The 24,182-nt window shown below is 37.2% G+C and overlaps 1 protein-coding gene across 4 annotated transcripts in view; it reads right to left on the bottom strand.

The window, feature by feature from the left end:
* Positions 1–24,182, bottom strand: part of LOC113096410 (contactin-4) — an 85,695-nt gene that overhangs the window by 33,785 nt on the left and 27,728 nt on the right. For all 4 annotated transcript variants that reach the window (XM_026261792.1, XM_026261808.1, XM_026261800.1 and 1 more), the window contains exons 2-5: positions 8,011–8,165; positions 4,228–4,354; positions 3,723–3,898; positions 2,667–2,762 (exon numbers count right to left, since the gene is read on the bottom strand). In XM_026261792.1, the coding sequence (XP_026117577.1) occupies positions 2,667–2,762; positions 3,723–3,898; positions 4,228–4,354; positions 8,011–8,071 (460 nt within the window). In that variant the 5' untranslated portion in view covers positions 8,072–8,165. The remainder of the gene's footprint in view (positions 1–2,666; positions 2,763–3,722; positions 3,899–4,227; positions 4,355–8,010; positions 8,166–24,182) is intronic.

Here is a 24,182-nt window from a genome sequence, read left to right as displayed (position 1 = left end):
AGTTTTCTGTTTCTCCGCTGGTTACGCCCAGCCCTGAGTTTTCTGTTTCTCCGCTGGTTACGCCCAGCCCTGAGTTTTCTGTTTCTCCGCTGGTTACGCCCAGCCCTGAGTTTCCTGTATCTCCGCTGGCTCCGCCCAGCTCTGAATCTTCTGTTTCTCCGCTGGCTCCGCCCAGCTCTGAATCTTCTGTTTCTCCGCTGGCTCCGCCCAGCTCTGAATCTTCTGTTTCTCCGCTGGTTCCGCCCAGCCCTGAGTTTTCTGTTTCTCCGCTGGTTCCGCCCAGCTCTGAATCTTCTGTGTCTCCGCTGGTTCCGCCCAGCTCTGAATCTTCTGTGTCTCCGCTGGTTCCGCCCAGCTCTGAATCTTCTGTGTCTCCTGTATTCCCTCCCAGCCTCCCTCTCCCGCCTCCTCTCAAACCTGCTGGTCCCTCTACTCCTCTTTCGCTGGTTCCGTCCAGTCCTGATCCTCCTGTCCTTCCTCCCATCCTTCTCCTCTCTCCTCCTCCTAGACCAGCCAGTTCCTCGCCATCCCTGCTGGTGCCAGTCAGTCCCGCAGCTCACCCTCAGTCCGCGCCATCGGGGCGCGGTGGTTCGCCGCTGGACTGCCAGTCTCCAGCTCCGCCTTGGCGTGTTAAGGCCCTGTCTCCGCCTCCAGCCTCCGAGCCCTGGACTCCTCCTCGGTCCTTCGACCTAGCGGCTCCGCCTTGGCTCTTAGCTCCCTCGTCTCCACCGTGGCCTGTCATCCCACCTGCTCCACCGGGCTCCCTCGTCCCTCCGGCTCCACCTTGGTCAGTCGTCGACCATCCGCCGCCTCGGGACTCCACTCCTCTGGTTCCACCTCGTCACTCCATCCCTCCGGCTCTGTCAGGCTCCTCCTTCCCTCCGGTTCCACCTCCATCCTCGGTCGCTCCGGCTCCACATCGGTCTGCCAGGACCCTGCCTCCGCCTTGGTCGCCTGAGCCTTCTGCTCCACCTAGGCCCTCCGGAACCTCGACGTCCCCCTGGCTCTGCGGCTGTGCTGCTCCATCTTGGGCTCCTCACCCACCGGTGCAGTCTCCGCCTGTCGGCCCCCTGGTGTCGTCGACCCTTCCTTCACCATGGCTCCTCCCGCCGTCGACTCCACCTTGGATCTCCGTCCTGGCTGGTCTCTGGTGGACCATCTGGCTCCTCCTGCTCCTGTCTCCTCCCTGGCTCCTCCCTCCGTCGTCTCCTCCCTGGCTCCTCCTTCTGTGGTCCCTGTCTGCTGGCCCCCTCCTGGGAGTCCGTCCTCCACCGGAACCTCCTCCCAAGTTCCCACCCACGCCTCCCTCTGTTGTTTCTACGGTGCGAGGACGCACCTACCGGGAGGGGGGAGTACTGTCACACACCTGGACTCATTTAATGTTTTTGCCCCAGTGACCCAGTTTCTGTCTTCCGTGATTAGTTCCCAGGTGTGTCTACTATCTTCCTCATGTGTTCCATGTCCCTGTTAATTTAATGATTCCATCCACCTGTGTTTCCCCAATTATCCTTTGTACTTAAGCCTTGTCCTTTCAGTTCTGTTTTGTCGGGTCTGCATTCACCACTTGCTACTTACGTGTGTCTACCTCTGTGCTCCATGTTGGATATCCCCTGTGTTGGATATATTAAAAACCTTATTCCGTTTATCCTCGACTCCGTATTCCTTCAGGCAGCGTAAAACCGTGACAATATATATATATTTACTACCTATTTATATATTTACTAAAGCACAAGCAAAATGTTTAATTTCAAATTGCACACTTCACAATTTAGATTAGCAGGAATGTTAATGGTTGGTTCCCCCAGGTAATATATAGACCTAAAAAAAAAAAACTAAAAAAAAAACCTCAAGGAATAAGCTGCTGTATTTAGCCATTGTATAAATTCCCAAGAAGCATTATCCATATGAAAGAGACTTGGATTACAGCATGTACAGAATGTGGCAAACAGTCAAGAGTGGTGCGGTGGAACAACGAGGGAAGGAAAATAGAAGATGGAGGGTGGCGGCGGGGAGCGGGGAAGGTGTCTCTTAAGACCATTGCTTTGACTGGAAATGTGGTTGAATGACTGTACGGCAGTGCGGTGGCGTGAAATTGCACCTCTGGTGCATTTGTGCATTGCTCTTTGAGTTGCTGCTAATCAGCTGTACACCGACACAGAAGAGGTGCACAGCTGGAAAGGAGGATAAAGAGACACATTGCTTTAAACCTTGCCTTTATTACCTTTCAACAGAAGGCCAAGGCTTAAGAAAATAACCTTTCCACATGACAACAAGGGCACAAGTGCCATTAGAAAGAAGGAGGGGAAGCTAAATGCCAAGAGGTTGGTGCATGAATGCAAGGACGCCAGCTCCAGAGTGAGCCATTGCACTCTGGTCATTTGAAGGCTTGATTTGCTCACAATATGAGATGATTAAGATACAATTTGAACCAACATGTACCATACATACTAAGTGATCAGAGTGGAGCGAGGTTTGCTACATGCAGTGTATTCCTGACCTTGGATTTGCTTAACATTATTCTACAGGCCAAACACAAAGCTTGAATTGATAAAAGATGTGCCGTAGAAAGAGGTCAATGGGTTTTGCGAACAAGTGTCGCTCATTGCACCCCCACCATGCACGTAATAAATAAGATTCAGATTCATACAGCATACAGTAAAATGTACCTCCGAAGTGGGGCGGTGGACCACACAAGAGCACAACAGCCTGTCCTTCTCTCACTAATACTGGACTTCTGGCCTTGCTGCTGAAATTCTGCAAGTCTGCAAAAACAAAATAATAGGATCACCATTACTTTTGATTAAAGGCACTGTCATCGCTCTGATGTGCAACAGACGACTCAAAGAGCAGGGACCTTTAGAAATGCCGCTCTATAGCACAGGAAGGGACAGGCAAAAATTACATCACATGAATGGCATTATTTCTGTAGACATGTGGTGGTCATGTCATATTACATATTGTCAGATCTATATTTTATAAATGTGCAAAGAACAAAATTCTTGGACAAGGCTTCAATTTCCTGTATACTTTACATGAAATATAAGTTGCTTTGGATAAAAGTGTTTAAAAAATGCATGAAAAAGAAGAAGATATAAAAACACTTAATGAAAAACTTCATCGTTATAGGTTAAGAAATAAAATGACCCTTTTTTTAAGACTTCAGAACTGATGGCTATGTGAGAAGGTAAATCACTGGGAAAACACTTTTTCCCACTCTATAAATGCCAATTTTGCCAGTGAAGCACCACCAATTAGTCCTACAACAATTTCCTGCATCACTCAAGATCTGAAAAGACACATCTACTTGTGAAATTTTAGATGCACACACAACATGAACGAGGCAGACTTGCTGTGTTGTTATGATTATCTGTTGATTTAAGTCCTTTTTTCCATTTACCATGACAGGCTGCATCTTAGTTAGGCACCATTGGACATCTCCTGATAGAATTTTTCAGATAGGAAAATGTAGCTGTCAGTTTAAAAGCCTGCTACACCCAGGGAAAGAAAGTATATCTTACCCACTAATGGACCAAATGACAACTTTGAAATATGAGAGATAACACCGTTTTTACATATTATGCATTTAAAGCTTCCAAAGGATACATACACAGTACATTACAGACAGTGTAGTCAAACTATTAGTAATCAAGAGTGGCGGAGACTGTGAAATGCTATTTTCAAACGTTCACATATACAAAAAAATTGGTTTAATGTGCACTTACATGCAAATTCAACTTTAGCCTCTCGGCTCAGGATGGTTCCAAATGCATTAGTGGTGATACACTGGTAAACACCACTATGCTTAGTTGCCAGAGGGTTATTGATCAAAAGGTTTCCCTCAACAAGGCTGTAGTTGAAGTCCATGTCAATATCTAGATCTTTCCCATTGAATTTCCACCTAAATATGAAAACAGGTGGAATAGGCACAGGATAATGATGATGAGAAGATATACAGGCATTAAAAAAATATATAAATACTTCCTGTGGAATATATTTGTGTCAATGTTATCATTCAAAAAACTGAAACTGAAAAATGTGCCAATTTTAAATTTTAAATTTCATTCCATTTTTTTTATTGTTTATTTATTGTAAAATTATGTTTAATTACAGGCATAAATGAGAAAGAAACACACACACACACACACACACACACAAATAAACAAACAAACAAAAAAATTTCCATATGGAACTTTTGCAATGAGAAGATATTTAGGAAAGCTCTCATACTTGTAATGTGGTGTTGGACTTCCCTTGGCTTTGCAATTAATGAATATCTTGTTGTCTTCTGCGCTTAAAGGGAAAACGCTGTCACTGGGCTCTTGGGTGAACACTGGGCCATGTCGAATAATTCTCTCTAGAAGAAAAAAACAAGAAGACTTTTGAGAAGCTCATAATCCACAACCTGGAACATGAATCTAGATCATAAAACAGGTGTGAACACATCAGGTTCACATTATGTCTAATGTGCACTATTCATTTATTTTCAGCAACTTCCCACACTGAGCTCATTAGATCTGCAACGTAAACACGTGCCAGAGGAACAGCTTTCATTTCCCCTCTTGTAGCAGAAACCATATCAACATGACGTCCTTCTTTTGGCAGGCCCGTAACACGCATGGCAGTGTGGCTAGGTCTGTTGTTTCGCTTGACTGCTGCCAAGACACCAATCCACCTCCCTAATTACCCCATGTTGTAGTAATTACTCCAGTGAAATGTATCATTTCTTAAATGAGTAAACAAGCTCTCAGAAACATGTATGCCTCTCCACAGAGAATTTTTTTTTCCCTCAATAAAACTCACCTGTAATTTTTGTTCCCTGTTCTCTCAGAGTGAATGAAATTCATTTTTACAGGTACCTAACCTTGACGAGGACAAAAAAAAAAAAAAATTACCCTCCCGCATCATCAAGCTAATGGAAGTGTCCAGGCATGTTTGCCTGGGGTGAACCCCTGTCTCCTCACGCTGTGGGAGATGCTACTTTTTTTTCACTTTCCCTTTTGTGTGTCCTTTGAACGATGGGAATTAATGAAGCATTTAGAGCGAGGAGTAGCACACTTACAGTAGTCCACATTTAGCCGTCATTTACGAAGGGGACACGTCCCCATCACTTTTTGTCATGGATGATTTTACTTCCACCCCTTTATGGAATTTACAACAGGGATGGCTATAATACAAAGAAGCATCTATAGTTCTTTAGCAGCAATGTTCATTCCAAGCACTCTGGGGGAATGAAAAAAAAGGAAAATGTACTGGTAATTTTCTGACAGGACATTATCAGTAATTTTACAGATATTTCCATTAACCCTAAAACACAATGCTATAAAGTGCAAAATTCTAAATATAGCAAAAACAACTGTAAAAGGCCTGTTATCAGTGTGCATCCCCCTTTCAGAATCTGCTTAATGTTATTTATTTCACCAAAATAACAGGCGTCATTCAAAATGTATGTTATAGTATATTTAGTCCTGACCTGAATAAGATATTTCACATTAAATATGTTTACATATTGTCCACAGGAGCAAATAATAGTTGACCCTGTTCAAAAGTTTACATTCTGGTGACGGTCCCACAAATTATTTGGTTTTCCAACATTTTTGTTCATTTGAACCCTTCAAAAAAATAACTGTATGAATTTGAGATCCATTTGTATTTTTTTCTATGAGGACTTACTTACTTAGGAACTATACTTTTTTATATTTATTTTTGCAATATGATTGTTTTCAACTGTGATAATAATAAGAAATGTTACCAAATCAGAATATTAGAATGATTTCTAAAAGATCATGTGACATTAATGATAAAATTCAGCTTTGCGATAACATGAATGAAACAGAATTGTTTTAAATTGTATAAATATTTCACAATATTGCTTTTTAACTGTCTTTGATCAAAAACATCTAATAAATCTTACCAACCTCAAACCTTTGAGCAGTAATGCACATTATACATTTTAGTTTATTTACATAATAATAATACTAATAACACTAATAAATGTCATAAGTTCAGTTGAAGTGCAATCCACTGTAAAATTGTTGAGTAAATGAATCTGCACATTTTATTTCTAATCGTAATGTTATCGTAATGTTATTAAAGTTCTCAATAATTTACTTACTCTTACCATGACTCAAATTTCCAGCAGGGATTCTTTAAAATGAGGGCAGCCAACCTAGTTTAATAACTTCCTATGCTTATTATTATAACCACATCCTTATAGATCTATTCATTGTTTAAATATTAACTACATTCATTTTCAGTATCTGAATGTTAAATAATCATGTCACTTTTAGTAGATCACTATTATTCTTTCCCTCAGTGTAACCTTTTTTTCTTAAATGAGAATTATTTCTGAATATGTGCAGGCTACATGAGATTTATTTATTTCCTGATGCTGCTTCCAATTATCTTCAAGAGATCTAATCAACTTCTACACCGACAGGAAATCTACTGCCGTTAATTACCGCACAGCTTGTCAGTGTTTCATCAGTACTGTGACTGAAAATAAAAAAGACAAAAATCTTAAAGTCTGCCTTTAAAGCTACGATATGGCAGGCTGTTAGATGTGGGTTTGGTCTCCTCAGATCCTCCTCGCTGAATCGCTGCTGCCCTTCAGTCTGAGCTGTCTGGCCTCTGCACTTCCTCCTCTCCAGCTTAGCTTTCTGAATATCAAGCTGTGCAATCAAAAGAACACCTGTGGCTTGAATGCAAATGCCCATTTGAGTTGGCATAGTTACTGTAGCACAACAATGACAATAACTGGAGCACCGGCATTGAGTGGGGGACATTGGTTCGTTTAAACAGGGCACCTGCCTCTCCAGACGGCCTCTTCCTTACAGCACTGCAGTATGTGCTGAGAGTTGCATGAATCATTGGAGAAATAATATGCACTTTTTAAAGGGAACTTTAAAAGACTTTTGAAACAATTCACTGCTTACAGGGTCTGATTATGCATATGGAAAGTTTTAGTTAATTCTATAAGTAGCTGTATGTAATATCAATAACTCTTTCAATATTCTGTAAAAAAAAAAAAAAAAAAAAAAAAGGTCTTCAACTCAAAGTGGAGGGTCACGGGTTTGTTCTAATTATAATAATAAACAAGTTTTTAAAATAAAAAAAGATGTATAATATCAATTAAATTGTATATATTAATTATTCACTCTAATGATAGTATTAATAATGAATATACAAAAACAGCTCAAAAGAAAACAGACAGCAAAAAATCCCATCCTTACAAGTATTTTTGTCTAATTTTCCAGATATAATTTATGAAAAAATACTTGAAACTTTAGATATAATATATACAAATCCTTGAAACAAGATAAATTACCTAAGAGGGAACATTACATAAAATGTTAAGATTATTTATAATAATAATAATTATTATTATTATTATTATTTTTTAAATAACTCTAATAAGAGTATACTGTATTTTTTTTTTTTTTACTGAACTGGCAGATTGTTTTTTATTCAATTGTTTTAAGCATAATTATGTTATAAAAAGACAGAGAGAGAGAGAGAGAGAGAAAGAAAAAAGTAAAGAAAAATGTAGTAAGACTAAATATATTTAAATTCACAGTGCGATCTATGAAAGTGAAAATTCTTATGCAATGTTGCTTCTCAAATACATTTATATACAGTAAAATAAAAAAATAAAAAAATACTAACTTAAATAATGCTGGGTTGCCACTCAATGCCCAATATAACATCAAAAGTTCTCTAGAACATTCTTTATAGCTACATGAACATGACTACATTTTCCAATGCTAGTCTGTTGGGAACAAGCAAAGTTTGCCAAAATAAGTAGGGTGAAGTTCTTGTTGAAGAGAATAATCAGAAACTGTGTCAAAACAAATGTCCTGCTGGGGCAACCACGAGAGCTTGTTCCCAGCATGCCTCTGTCTCAAGAGGCATGAGCGAATTATTAGACAGAGGCATAAAAAGCCATTCTCTCTGCTGAAGTGGGGACTATGCAGAACAGGTGAGCTATCAAAGGCAAGTCGGGGGATATCGTACCTGCTAGGCAGCTCTTGAGTGACAGCAGGATTAAGAGTTCCCATGGCAACAACATCTTCATCTTCCAAGGTCACAGAATGTCTTTTATTTCCATTCAACTGCAAGAGGAGCAAGTCGTGTTCTTCCAATGTAAAGTCAGCTTTGTTAGCTAAGAACTGAGCAAGGGACAGGGTGAGAGGGAAAAGAGAGAAAGACAAAAAAAAAAAAAGATTAGAAAACAAAACAACACAAGCAAGAGGAGCTGTAACTTCAGATAAACCAGTGAAATATGAATAATTCATTCATCCAAATAAGGACAGACAGGATCCTTGGCCTATGGGCTTGCTCACAGCTGATCAACTGCAGTCTGGATACCAAGCCTACCCTCAATATATCTCGCAGGAGTAGAGGGAATCGGAGAGAGAGAGAGAGATAGACAGACCTGGGAAGAGCGGGGGCCTAAGAGAGATATGAAAAAATCCTCAGTGGCTTACGGCAGCAAAACCTCGACACATATTCAGCTGCCAAAGGCAATGTTTGGATTGTACTAAAAGTATTGGTTCTATACACTTACACTGGGAGAAATGTGTGATACATTTACAAACCTGCTAACATATTTCATTTTCAGCACGGCGTATCTCAGGAACAGGATTATGATTCGATAGGGGAGGTGATACACTTTGAAAGGGCAGAGAATATGATAGAGGAGTAAGCCATACGGCGTCAGCCCTCCCTCTTTTCGAGACAGCAGTGTGCAATTCATCCACCTCACAGGAATTCAATACTCTTTAAAGCACATCAGAGTTGTCGAATACACACTTTAATTTATGAGGGTCAACATCGCCGCGTTGGCTTTTATAAATATGGGCCCTGGTGGGACGTGCGGTTTAAGTGTCAAACTGTAACAAATGTCTAGCAAATGAGCGTAATATTCTTGACATTTCTGAGTGCAGAACAGCTTGTGGTTTATGAGCGACATAGTAACACTAGGGATATCACATTTCGAATAAGCCTTGAAAGTCACCGTGATACATAATGTGTAACATTCAGAAAATTCTTCATTTTCTGTGAACAATACCGAATCTGGTTTAGTCAGAATTTCTTTGAAGCATCAAAACTGTTTTAAAGCAACTCTTGACTTGACTCTTGAAACATTTTTGTTTTGTAAAGAATCAGCATTGTTTTAAAGCATCACATTTGTTTGGAAATATCAGTATTTCTTTGAAGAAGTCTTTTTGAAATAATATTGTTTTGAAAGATCTCACCGTGTCTACACCGAACGTGACAGTTTTCACGCCACACTGTGCCGCAACCGCTAAAGTCTGTCTAGACTGGACGCAAAAAAATCATTTGAACTTTGTGTTAGTACATCAAAAATAGAATGCGGCAACAGTTTACTTGTGCCGTGCTGCATCCACAGCATTGCTGAATATAATGGATTCTATAGAATTTTGTCATGCCACGCCGCACTGCTTGTGACTGGTGTAGACACGGTGTCAGTACTTTTTACAAGTGTCAGTATCATTTAGAAGTTTCAGTAGTTTTGAAGCATCAAATCTGTTTGCAACATCAGTTGTTTTTGAAGCATCATATGTTTTATCACTGTTGTTTTGAAACCATAGTATTAATATGAAACAATTAACATTTAAGACCTCAGATCTATTTTGAAACACTAATGCATTTAATTATCAACACTGTATTGAAGCATCATTATATATACAGAATGATTTTGAATAATCAGAATTGCTTTAAAATGTCAACAATGTTTTGAATCAACTTTTATTTTTAAATCATCAGTTTTCAATTTTCAATGATCACTGTTGTTTTGAGCCATCAGAATTGCTTTAAAGTGTCAATATTTCTTTGAACCATTTATCTGTATTGCTTTGAAGCATCAACACTGTATTTAAACATCAATATTGTTTATTCAGAATTATTTTTAATCATCAGTACAGCTTAAAAGCATCAATATTCTTGAAACATCACTATTTATGGAAGAATTAGATCTGTTTTGAATAATCACTGTTGTGTTGAGCTATTTAAATTGATCTGAAGCATCAAATCTGTTTTGAAATGAAATTGCTTTGAAGCGTGAGACTATTTAGAAGTGTCAGGTCCATTTTGAAGTACTGTAATGAATATTCTTTCAAAGCAACATTGTATTTCTAAATAATCAACATATGAAACGCCAGTATTGTTCTTTAACTCATTCGACTAACTTCTTTGATCCATCATTGCTATCAGAGAGCAACTCAGTCACTGAGCAGAAAATGAAAAGACTTGACCATAGAAGGAAAAAAAAAGAGATGGGGGGGGAGAGATTAAATTAGACAAAATTGATTATGTTCCTGTATTATCTACTCTAAGGGACCACAAGCTCTGACCTTCAAGTCCTTCATCATTTCAGTCATCTCTATCGATTTGGTTTCCATTTTTTTAACCTCCTGCCTCCTTTGTTTGTCATTCTGCTCCTGCAGCCTGCTATGAGTCTCAATCAAGTCTGGGAGGAGAGGTCAATAGCCGGATATTTGTTTGATGTCTTTCCTTATGAGATGCATAAGGGTGATCTATAACCGGTGAGCAGGCGGAACGGAGGATGAAACTATAGCTGCGAGATGGGGGAAGAACTTAATTTGACCTGCACATTTGATTCCCGCATGTGACCTGTTTTCGTACCTCTTCAGATCAATTCATTCAATCCTACTTCCCTACACTGCCGTCCTTTGAGGTGTGTTTAATACGCTTGTATTAGATAACTGATATACATGCTGTTCTGCTGTATCATAATTTAAAAAGAGGGTCAAAGTTTATGTACAAACGACACCTATTTTAAGACACGCAATAATGGCTTAATATCCACCAGCGTTAATACACTACCTTATGCAAAAAAAGGTCCCTGGGGGAACACAACATTAATGACTCTAAAAATGTTGTCCTTGGATGTACCGAGAACCATGTGCCATTTGTAAAACAATCGAGTTGGTGGACTTCTGGGACAGCTAGTAAGACCATTATAATCTATTTCCACAGGATGTCTAACAAGCCCTGTAAGGCTCAAGTCATTAATGTGGCATGTTGAGCAAAAATGATCAATGCTAATTTATGTTTCAGTCTCGTCAGCAGTCCCCACTCACTTCAGAGAGAGGTCAGCTCGCTTTTTGTCATCCATCCGGGCCTCTCGCATGTTTCAAAGTCAGGAAAAAGCTTGCTGTTTCTGTCTACGGCACAATAATATGCATCAAACCATACTGGGGCAAACGTGAAAGTTATCTCTGTGTCAAATGGCATGCCAAGTTTTAATGATGCATGATGTCTCTGGCATCTTCGGGGAAGGTGGGAGGGAGTTTCTTGGTCACTGTCCATCCGGATTCAGAGAAGATCCTTACATGATTAATTTATAGAGCGGGGGAAAAAAATACAATGGCAATAATTCTTGTGCTCAGCGGATGACGGTCACAGGTGGTAGAAATATCAAGTGGGCCGAAGCCTGGTTAATGGTGCCTGCGAGGGAAAAGATCTGTCAGGGATAATCTCTTATAATACTCTGCCATAGATAATGTGCTTCTCCCTTTCCACTGGCAGCAGATGAAGAGATTGCATAGCAGACATTATGAAATGGGATGAGAATTATCATGACTATGCTGCCTGTGTCCAGAGCGATAAATGCAGAGCTAGTTCAAATCTCATTGGAAAAATGGAGAAATGGTGGGCGAGAGTGCTGAAAAAAAGATGGGACACCACTGTGTAATGTGATCTGGAAGGAAAACTTCATGACTTTGTAGCTAGAAATAAAGGCTTCTCCGATGACAATGGCATAAGAATTGTTCTTCTGACTTTTAGAATAATTGAGCCAAGGTTGGTCTGACAATAACCAAAGAGTCCTTTTTGTACAGGAAGCAGTGGCTTTATATATTATTGTATTACAAGCAGTAGTAATAGTAAATAGGTGATATTATAAAATAAGTGGCAACATAAACATATTTTACATATTATATATTGTTCAGGGCAGGTTAAAGGAATATGTAATAGCACTCCTAATGCAAGTTTGTAATTGTACCATTTGTTTAAAGCAACCAGTCTGATGTGACAAACTCATCCAAGTCGTTATATTCCTTTTTGATTCCCATTTATTTGTACTTCTAAGGAGGAACAATCTTGTAACTTAATATAATAATACAATATGGAATTATGGTCAAAAACTATATTGCTATGTCTCTTGCTACGCCACTAACTCGGATATGACATCTTAATCACATCATTAGTCATCAAGGACATAATAAAAACATATATCATAACAATATGAGCATTCTTAAAAGTTTATAAAAAATATAAATCCAGTAAATAATAATTTGAACAATACTTCAGTATTCTCATACTTGCATAATGTCTATTATGGCTCTAACAGAATAGTTCACCCAAATGTGAAAATGTTGTCATCATTTACTGTCATTCCAAACCTTCTTATGATGAACACAGAAGATATTTTGAAGAATTCTGAAAAACCAAACAGTTGATGGTTCCCATTGACTTCCATATAGGTGGAAAAAATACTATGGAAGCCAGTTTAGACCATCAACTGTTTTTTACCAGCATTCTTCAAAATATCGTAAGTTTTTTTTTTTTCATAGTAATCACTGAATAAGTATGCCAGGTTAAATAAATAATTATTAGTATCTAAAAATATATTTATCATGCAACCAGAGAGATGTCATGACAAATGTTTAGTGACCATTCTAACACAACTGAATTAATTCAATGCACACATTTTCATTATGCAGAACACTTTGAGCGAGTCTCTTTTTTTTTTTTTTTACTTCACCAAACAAATTTGTGTGTGCCATGCAAACCAGCAAAAGATAAAGACACAAACATGTAGGCCAAGTAGAAAATGTATCTGTATCTAAGTTGATTATTAGCCTACTCTTGAGAGAGAACTGGCTTGTTTTTTGAGAGACTGAATACTCGCAACGCGGCTGTTTGATTAGTGAGCGGGATGTGCTTAATCCATTTATATCAACATCGTAGCCTAATGTTTAAATTATTGCCTTTTAAATATATACAAATAATAGAACGTGTATGATGTATTATTATTACAGGTGATATTTCTCTTGCCAAGCTCTGATTTCTGAGAGATGCACAGAGAGGCAACATCAATGCAATGTTTGATTTGCACTCTTTTCATTCATAAAGTTTACATTCATTCACTTCACACTCTATTGCGTGACTTTAGAGGTCTGTGTATAATATTGCACTGATCCCCTGGTTCACCTGTTTTATAGCAAACACCAGACTGTGCTAGCCTCAGCCGAATATTCAGGCATAATTATTCCTTGTCCGTTATTCGTTTTTGAAGCCATTAACTATGCCATTCCAAATAAGGTACTGTATACAGTTTCGGGCAGACCCCTAATTATTTCATTACATATTAAAATTTTACATGCAACATAGATAAAGTCATAGAAAGTAACAGCTACACACAATATTGTAATCCTAAAATTTGTGAGGTATTTGCGAAAATTTTATTGTTAAAAAATATATATAATAAAAAAAAATATGGTTAATGCATGCTAGAGTAGTCGATTGTTTCTGACAGCGCCGGCTAGTGGTTGAAGTAGTTGATCACTCGACTACTTGACTAGTCTAAGCAAGCCCTAGAAATAAGTGACTTTCTTTCATTATTCATTCAGACAAACACGTTGATTGAGGAATGAAACACCAACACTGAAACACACAATGCTTTATGGGTAGATCATATCCTTCTGATCTCGATCACTGAATATTTTTCAGCAAAAAATAACTAATCTTATTTCAAGTCATTTTGTTAATTTGCCCGAAGGTAATTTAAAACATTTAAGTAACCACAAACTCAAAACTTGAATCTGGCAGTATACATATTGAGTATTGAGTAACTGCATTGTGTTTAAAATGTTACTCAATATTCTAACTTCCTGTTTATTAAACAGTTGTAAAATAGCTATATCACACTCACAATTGTGCTGTTTTTATTGATATTTGGAAGCAATGTATGAAGGATAATTACTCTGTAAAAATGAGGCAAAAAAACACTGAAACACTGAAATTCCAAAGATTGCAATACTGTCATAAGTAAAAAGCCTACCCACATTTCCAGACATGTCAAACGCTGCCTAAACCAGAGTAATAGTGCTTCTTAATAAGCCATGACGCATGCTTCCTTAACTCACACTGGCCTGATAAAAATCCAGCCTCCACCTTCATTTATAGCATTAGATAAATCACAGGGTCTCTGACAGCAGATTGAGTCCTCAAAGAGCCTTTGTGAGCTTCACACCATCCTGCAGAAGCCAGAGGCAGAAACGCCGGCTGGTTTTAGACGATGTGAACAGAATCTCAACATGGGCTTCAGTGAGACAGCTTCCATCAAACCAACCAACCAGCTATCAGCCTCAACCACACACAATCTGCCAGCTCATTGCCCCACAACCCACTCGATTCTGTGTGCCATGCTAAATAATACAAATTTAGATCCTCTGAAATTATACACATAAAAAAAAAGAAAAGGTTTTGATGTACTGTTTTTGCAAGTGCTTCAAGATACTGCAGCTCAATGCACATTTGCACAACTCGATTCAAAGGCTGTTATGGATCGTTATATTTGGCTATTTAGAGGTCAATGACATTGTTCAATAAGAAAGCCAAAAATATATTCAATGAGTTAGTGGCAACATTTATGGAGCTCATAGATGGAAAATGTACACTATCCATTTTAAAATATGAGATATTTGAGATAACCAGAAAATTTCTAAGAACATATTTTAGTGTTAATATAGGTAAAATGGACCATATGATTTTGTATTGAATATTTTATAGATATTTTAATGTAACAACATTTTAGTATTATAAATGCATTTACGTTATGCTTTAAATATGTATGTATGTGTGTTTGTGTATTAAATAAAAATGTATAAAATGATACACACACACACACACACACACACACAAAACTGACTGCAAATACATAATGAAAGGTTAAAATAGCACCATTGGCATACTGTTGTTGCTGAAGCCAGACAAAAAAAAAAAATGACTTCAAAGTGTTGCTGCATGTCTGCTAGCCACTAGGACTCGACTCCGACAGCAGATTACTTGATACAAATTCCTGGAGGGGTGGATTCAGGAGCACTGTTTACACATATACACATGGCCTGGATTCCTAGGCTAACACCAACAAGGCCATTTACTCACAGTAATTTGGTTTCCTAGCAGACTCCAGCAGGGCTATCAAAAAAAGACGAATCATTTCAGCAGGTGGATGGAGAGAAGGCTGCAGTGGCCTAATAAAAAAGCACTCTGCATATAGCCCCGCCACCCCCCCCCCCACCCCATAATAGGGGCCTGCTGGCAAGCTTGTAAGAAAACATGCAGTCTGCAGTTTCGCCAGCCTCTCAGAGAACACCATTAAACAAGAAGCTGTTGACTTGTTATGAATAATAAAACAGAAGCATCAACACTGTGGATGTTACGGAGGAGTGCTTATAGGAGCAAAGAAGTTGTGCCAGTTCTCAGGAGGGTGACGAAATAGCCCATAAAAAAAATTAAATCAGTTCATTGTTTTTCCCACATACTGTAAGTTCGTGACCTCAATTTTCTAATTCATGAAGGCAAAGTGCTCTGAATCAGCTCACCGCAGAAAAGTTAACAAGGTTTATTGATTAGCGAAACAACAATTATTGATTTTAAAGGTCAAAAATATATGTATTAAAGGGTTCATACATGCCCACACCATGTCAAGAAACATTCCCATCAAACATGGATCCTTGCTGACCTTATAAATGCCGCAGAAATTCGAAGACCAAGTCTGAGTTTAGCATCTATAACAACTAGCAAAACAGAAAGTGTGGGCATATAGTTAAATTATTGTTTTTATTTTTCACAATTCAATAGCTTTATCTCTAAATATAAAACAAGATACTGTATGATGAATGTAACATGAATCCATCTGATTTTTGAATGGACAAGCCTTATTAAAAATAAATAAATGAAGAAAAGCTTATACAAGCACACTTATGATCACATACTGTATCAGTTGAACTCTATATAAAGTAAATATGTTTATATTTACAATATTTGTTCCAGAATTTTCTAAATATTGGTTTTGAAAATATGTGACCCTGTCTGTGAAATCCAAGCTCTATTATTAAGTCTCAAAAGATAATTATGATAATTATTTTATGTAGAAAACAGTAAATCGCACACACACAAAAAAAAAGGTTTTCACAGGCACATATATAATGAATATTGGTGTCTTCTATCACATTTGTTTAGGTTTTAAATAACATTTAGCCACTTAAAGCTATACAATAAGGGACGTTCACACAGATAGAGCAATCAAATAACATGAAGCTTTTTATCAGCTATTTATTTATTTCTTTACTTTTTTACATTCGATACATCACAACTACTGTATGGTCGGTTTTTCAAATCATGTGACACAACCAACTTATAGTGTTAATGAGCATCTAGTGGCAGAAGCAGCTACTAATGACCTTATGACCTCCAGCTATAAAAGCTCTTGTCAGTGCAAATTGGGAATTATAATCATTTTACTACAGTTAAGGTTTAAAAAGGTTATTCCACTTCCCAAGAACATCCAATATCGATGGTAAAATCACTGGTACACACATCCTTACTGTGGCTTATTGCTAATTATCAAATTTTCCAGGAATAACAGTCTTAAACAGGTCTACACCAGGGACGAGGTGACAAAATGCTTTATTGACACACTTTACACGAGTTGCAAATAGCTGGCAACTGCGTGATAGCATTTGTGATCGAAGGACACATGATCCTTTTCCAATCAATGCCCAATGTCTGTCGGTGACAGTGAATGGGTATTTCATAACACTCCCCATGGGATCTCATAAACACCATCAATAACATCTTCCCACCCTTATGTGTATCATTTTCACTCATATGTTGGTGCTGGATACTAATGGTTGTAATATTTTACAGCTATTTCTGATTTTCTGAAGGTCATCAGAAACGCCAGCGATTTCTCTCTTCTCTACAAGGTTACATGACTAGGAAGCCGGATCATAGATTTACCGTATTGTGACAGCAGACACATACAAACACACAACCACACTTCGGTCTTGTTCTGGCAAATTTATAGTAAAACAAATTAGCGGCTACGTGATATTAACCACCCCTTAACAAACACAGGATCCTTTGCTTTCCCACTTCATCCTTGTGGCACCCGCACCATCTAAAACCCTGTCAGTTCGAGTCCCCGTCTCACTTTTAACGTGCATTAGATGCAGCATTATCAGTGTCTGAGGTGTTATATTTGGAGCTGTAATCTGCGCGCACAAAGGAAAGGGCGCTATCTCTTCCTCTGCCCCCCGCGGCTCAAGTATCACCCAGCCCTTTCGAAACGCCACTAAGTGCCCAAGCCAGGCGCTCATATTTCCCCTTCCCTCCAGATTATGAATGATAGGGCAACTCTTTTTACATTCATTACACAAGCACGCATGCATAATTGATTTCGTTCAAATTATGGCACCCCGAAATATTCAGCTGAGTTATGGCCAGCCCTTCCAACCCCAGATGATTCTTCTTGTACATGAAATACATCAGCAACCCTCGCACTGCATCTCATAAAAAGGCATTTAGGCAACAAGGTTTCATGAAGGCAAATCAGTTGTACAAGTTTTATTACTTTCATTACACCTACATTAAACAGAAAACATGTAAAATATAATACAAATGTTTATTATTATTATTATTAGTTGTTAGACTCATTTCTATGTTTTGTCAGTGTTTTGCTCCCCGTGTGCTCCCATGCCCATATTTGGTCCTTCCTGTTCCTGTTCCTGTCCCCATTGTGTTAATTTTACTCCAGGTGTTCCCCGTTTATTTCTATTGATCGCAGGTGTGTGTCATCATCCCCTGCTCCTCGTCTGCTTAAATAGTTTTCCCTGTTCTCAGTCCAGCATCCGGTTTTGTAAATGTTCATCTGCTATGTGAGTCTTCCAGGGGTCTGTATTATCATTAAATCTCCTTGGATTGCTGTACTCCTAGTCTCTCTCTGTTCCTTGCTCCACTCAGTAGCTCAGCGTGACATTAGTAATACTATTACTTTATTATGCCTTTCTTAAATATACATTTTTATTTTAAACCAAATATAATACAATAGTAAGATTTATTGTCTTATTAAAAACTCCAATTACGTTTTCCCCCAAATCACGCAGCACTATTCTTTGTGTTCAAAACAAGACATAAGAGAGACAAGATTGCATGCTTGTCACCTACCGCATACCGCTTCCAATACTTTTAACAATCAGATAGAACTGAGATGTGAAAAATAAAGACAAACAGCCACAGGTTTAGCTAAATGTGTCATTTTAAGTAGATAAAAGACAAATCATATGCTATCAGGCTGCATTATTCCCTGCTACTTTAAAAAGTAATTCAAGGTGAAAACCTGATGCACAGCAAATAATGAATTGCCTCGGGTCAAATATCAAACCCTGTGAGGATTTGGGCAGATGAAGGGTTGTAAGAAGAACAGAAAAACAACATCAAATCACAAAGTGCTGATGCTGTAACACAGGCATCATCACATTGTGGAATATCATCAAAGCGGTGCCGAGCTCTGTCAACAGAGCAGGGCCGCGGGTCCCTCAGGGGAATATGGGCTGCCATTCACCTGAATAATGCCACAGACAGGGCTGGTATTTCAGAGAGTAGGGGAAGTCCATCATCCAGGATAGGTCACTCAGAGACTAATCTTGCTAAAGGTTAGATGTGAACTGTGACCGGTCCCCACAACAGGAGCCTTTGACAAAGTGCAGGCATATGGCACAGAGAAAAAAATTTGACTCAGCATGTCTAATGAGTTTCTGCTCCTCTAGAAAACAACTATAGGGACTAGAATACCATCTTGTGCATTCTTTTCTGGATAAGAAACAACACAGAAGTATCAGGAGTAGGAATTTATAGAAATAGCAAAAAGGTTAATATAAACTATTATTGCAATGAAAATAAATGATATAAATAACCAAAGTTTGAAATGCCACTTATAATTTTAAATATAATTTACTAATAAGTATTTACAATTATTATTTAAGAAACAGCATATCATAGTATTTATATGTTTAACAAACATGAACTACATTAAACCAAGTAAAAAAAAAAAAAAAAGATAAATATATATTTTTAAATATCTATCTATCTATCTATCTATCTATCTATCTATCTATCTATCTATCTATCTATCTATCTATCTATCTATCTATACACACACATACAATTAAGGACCACCATATATTATAATATTATTTAGATTTTTTAAGGTCAGGAAACACTAAAAGGAATAACATTAAACAAACTGTAAATAGAAACAATATTAAAATAATATGAATAACTTAAGTAAAAAAAATGTCACCAGGAAATAGAAAAATTATTACATTCAGATGTAAATGATTATGCGAAAGGAATTTAAATAGCCAAATATCTAGGTTTTAATTTTATTTATTATTTAATTAAATTGAATAGCATTTTAAACTATAATAAGTAATAAATAATAATAGCATAAATAAAATAGTAAACAAAAAATAAGTGAAAAGTACATAAACAATAGACATGTTTATAGTCAATACGTAACAACTACTTCTTAAAAAAATGTATTTTTTATTTTATTAAATGTTACTTTATATTGCATTCATCGCTTGTCTAAACACTATATAATTCCTACTGAGTTCCTTTGCCAATCAGAAAATTGAATTAACTAAAAGGGTGTCACTTTTTACATTCTGACTTTTTCCCCAACCCTCACTCTTCTCATACAGTACAAACCCACCTGTTGGTGAATCTATAGCGTATCAACGCATCAAAAGGGCAACATTAGAAGCACTCGATATTCAAGTCAAGAGGCTCTCATTTCAACATGTCAAGGTCGAGAGTGGCATGATTAGATGTTAAAGGGTTTGTAGTAAAAAGCTCAACAATCAGATAGCTTTGCAGGTCAAGGGTAGAGACAAATGAAATATCCTCCCACACTGTTCTCATGCATAAAATAGCTACAGTATGCAACTCATTTACCAGCTGTTGCTCACGCAAATGGCTTGTCTAGTCAGAATCCCCGCGAGTGTGAGGGTTTAAAACATTCAGATGAATACTACAGCTGTGGAAGCACACTGCAAACTCTCTGCACACATCCATATTTATCAGCTGCATATGGAAACAGTGAAACTACTCATAGACAGCCAACTCAAGCTCCTTCCATCTCGGAGGTCTCAATTAGAACTGCTTTAAGACTTCCTTGGCCTGGGACACTATAGGAATGTTGCTATAACCATGCATTTCTCTACATTATTTTGTCTAACAAGAGGAATTGTTCGGTTATATCTCACCTTACTTGTAAGAATCAATGTTAACCAAATAGTTCCGACTGAGCAAAATTTAAAACAAGTGATTAAATGTCAAATCTGAGTGCTTTTTGATTGAATTTAAGGTTCCGTAATTAAATAGTGTACGGCTTGTGAGGAAGTAAATATAGATCACCTGTCAGGCTCAAACCACAGGAGTAGCATTGCTTCAAATCAAAACTCAGCAAGACTACCACAATTATCTCTCTTGATTCTGTATGTAACCACAGTATGACTGCAAGGTAGCACTATATAACAACAAGCACTATTATTCACCAAAAAAAAGCTTGTGTTTTTTCTGCTAAATGGATGCATAGTCAAAATGAAAACAAAATTGTCCCTATTTATAGGTCCGGGCAATTTCTTTCAGTTTAATTGATTCATTCGAGTGTACTGTTTTGCCATGATGCCTTTTTGTTCCTCAAGAAATTGCGATTTTGAATCAAAAATATTTGCAAATGTTACAATTAGAAAGATAACAGTTAAGAGATTAATGTGCAAAACACTGTAAAAGACGCCAACGCAATGGTCAAACATCTTGCACATCAAGCATGTTTAAAGACATAACAATTGTAAAGCAGCACATTGGAATGCAAAAACCTGTACAGAATTACTTCATGTTTGATATTATATAGCAGCGTGATGGTGACGGAATGAAAGGTGCCATTTTTTCTGCAAATAGCCTACTACTGTTGTTATATTTATAATGTTTTGAATTCGAATTCAATTAATTCTACAAATATACTTAACAAATGAATTAATTTTACATAGTGCTGTAAAACGATTAATCGTGATTTATCACATCCACACATGCATGTATTTATTTAAAGAAAAATATGCTGTGTTTATATATTAAATATATATAATATAAATTATATGAATATAAAAATACAGAGGCCTAAATGTAAATACATGTAAATATTTTCAAAATATATACTGTATGTGTGTACCTTGTATACACATGGTTAATAATTAACACAGTAAACATATATTATATTATGTAAACAAAAACTTTTATTTTGGTTGTGATTAATCATGATTAATTGTTTGACAGCACTAGTTTAAATTTAAACCATGCTGACCACTGGTTGACCACATGTTTAGCAAGTTTTTAATAAAGAGAATGTTACTTGAATCATTTTTTAATTCTGTTAAAGAACTACAAAATGATTCAAGTAACATTCTCTTTATTAAAAAAGTATTTAAAAAAGTTTCAAAAAGTTATCTTAAATCAGTCAAAAGTTCTGGGGGAAAAAACTGCCCAACCTATTTATATGTTCCTGATCTTATGGTGCATTCACCTCTAAAACAACTTTGCTTTTCTGCTGATGCCACCTAAGCTAACTAAGAGGGGAAAAGTAATATGTTTACTATTACTATTAATGCCTCCTTAGAAATTAGGGTCGGCTTTGTTGTATTCAATTTAGTCAGTAAAATCTCTTGCCATTCCATTTTTCTCACTCACTGAATATACTATTGCACTCTGAAATATCACATTATAGGCATAGATTTGTTTGCAAATGTTGTTTCATGTTGACTCACATTACACAGAATTATTACAATGCTGCATAACTATACGAACCATAAAGCTTTACAGCTTCTCATATTATTTTATCAGACAGGATATGAAGGATCCAAAATCTCTGAATGAAATCTAGGCTCTGGCTGTTAGACTGATGTAAATGCAAAACAAGAACCCAAAGTAAACATGGTAAATAAACATCATTCTAAAAGACGTAAACATGTCCTCCAAAGAACAAACATCTTTCCTAGAAAATATGGGGTGAAAGATCTTGTCGAATATCATCCTGCTAGACAGCCAGACCATTTGGGCATGCAGATCATATGCATATATCTTGGTAGACATGCATGTTTGCATGCGCTGTTCTAATCCCAATGAATGTTTGCATTTCCATGCGGTTCTAAGCGGAAAAACTCTGATAAGGAATTACAACACATTTTTCTGTTTATTCCAGCTTAACTTCTATAGCTTTGATCTCTTCGCTATCAGTTAAAGCTGGAGTGTGTCATTTTTGATGTTAAAATCCAGTTTAATATGCAGACAACTTTAAGTAAGCCATCTGTATGCTGATTTTCCCAAAAAGTGTAAACACTGCAACTCCGGCGCTATCAAAACTGTGTTTGTTCATGCACTCAAACCGACACATTCGGTCTAACGCAGTGATGTTGGGACGGGACTATCTGTATCTGTTTGTCTTACCAGCAGAAGTGTTTGAGAAAACTGGAATTTAGAATTCATTGCAGAAATGCTACATGTCAGTTTGAATACGGTTTACTCCAATTCCAATGTTGTTGGCCTTCGGCTACAGCTGGGTCTGGGACTTTTCAGTCTCTATAAGCAGCATGTTGCACCTCTCGCTCTGATTTCACAGTGAAAGCCTTCTTTTAATTGCAATGACACTATTGGTCACAAGTGGAAGTACTAGTTCAGTTTTAGGTCTCAAGCCTCATTGACACTCTTCGCCTTGAGGACCTTCACATGGTGGCTTAATTGATTGCAGTTAGCCAGAGGTGATCATTAATCAAACCATGCTCTCTGATCACATGTCTGACTATTTGAAAATAATAATAATAATAATAAATAAGAGAAAAAAATAAATAAAGAAAGAGAAAGAAATCCAAGCCTATTTATACTTGGTACTTCACACAGATATTCCAAGCTCATGGCAGATGAGCTCGGCTGTCAGGAAATCACATTAATGTAATTTAGGTCACTTTACAATAAATGGAAGCTTTTCTAACACTTGTTATTAATGACTCTAATTAAGTGTTAATTCCAAGTGTCTTTTCTGAAATGAGACTAATTTCACGCCTGTAGTTCAAAAAGTCCATGCAAACTGTGGGCATACTTGTATCATTTACAGCTTTCATAGGATTAAAGCAACAAAGTAAGATATTGAAGGTTCAAATGAAGATAAATAAAACATTGCCACCTGTTTCTCAGCATAATCAGTATAGTTGTATACAGGGCTTAAAATTAACACTCGCCAAGCGCCTGCTTTGGTGAGTATATGTAACTGTGTCAGTCACCAAAAATAACTATGCAATGTACTTAGCGAGAACAACAGCCAGTTTTTTTTAAGAGATTCGCTGTTTCTGACGTAAGCAAATAAAATAATCTTGTCCGTAAACAAGGTCATTGCGATAAGCTGTTCCGTCATAAGCAACAAGAGTAGGCTACATTTGGCTGTACACATAATATGTGTTTGTAAAGATCGTGAGTAAAAACAAAAGAAAGATGAGTCGTGACTGTCATTAGCCTAATTGGACCAAACATTCTCTGTAAGTGATTTTAAAACATAAGACGGTACCCAGATTTGAAGACTACAACAGGATTTCACTTTTGCTGTTAATACAATTTTGGTAGGGTACTATGAGATGGAAACAAAAATGTAAATAGGAAAAATAGGAAATATGAAAATAATTTAAGAAAAAGAAAATTGTTTTACAGAGAGAGAGAGAGAGAGAGAGAGAGACAAGATTTTCCAAACGGTATATCTGGAAAAGGGGGGTCGTCTTATAATAGCAGTATCGGTATCAATACTTCATTAATAATAGGCTACTTAGTAAAAAGATGCCAATAAAAACATATTTAAAATAGATCTTTGTTGTTTCTACATTAATTCGGAAGTACAATGTTAAATTATGACGATATAAATATATAAAGAGCAATAATCATGGTTCATTACAGAAAAATCATTCTCCGATTTTTTGGTGCTCATTATGATGCACTGGTTACATAACACATGAATCCAAGTCAATCTC

Source organism: Carassius auratus, chromosome 6, assembly GCF_003368295.1.
Source record: "Carassius auratus strain Wakin chromosome 6, ASM336829v1, whole genome shotgun sequence".
In the NCBI taxonomy this organism is placed as follows: domain Eukaryota; kingdom Metazoa; phylum Chordata; class Actinopteri; order Cypriniformes; family Cyprinidae; genus Carassius; species Carassius auratus.
The sequence above is the reverse complement of the archived record's forward strand: the minus strand, read 5'-3'. Positions and strand labels throughout refer to the sequence as shown.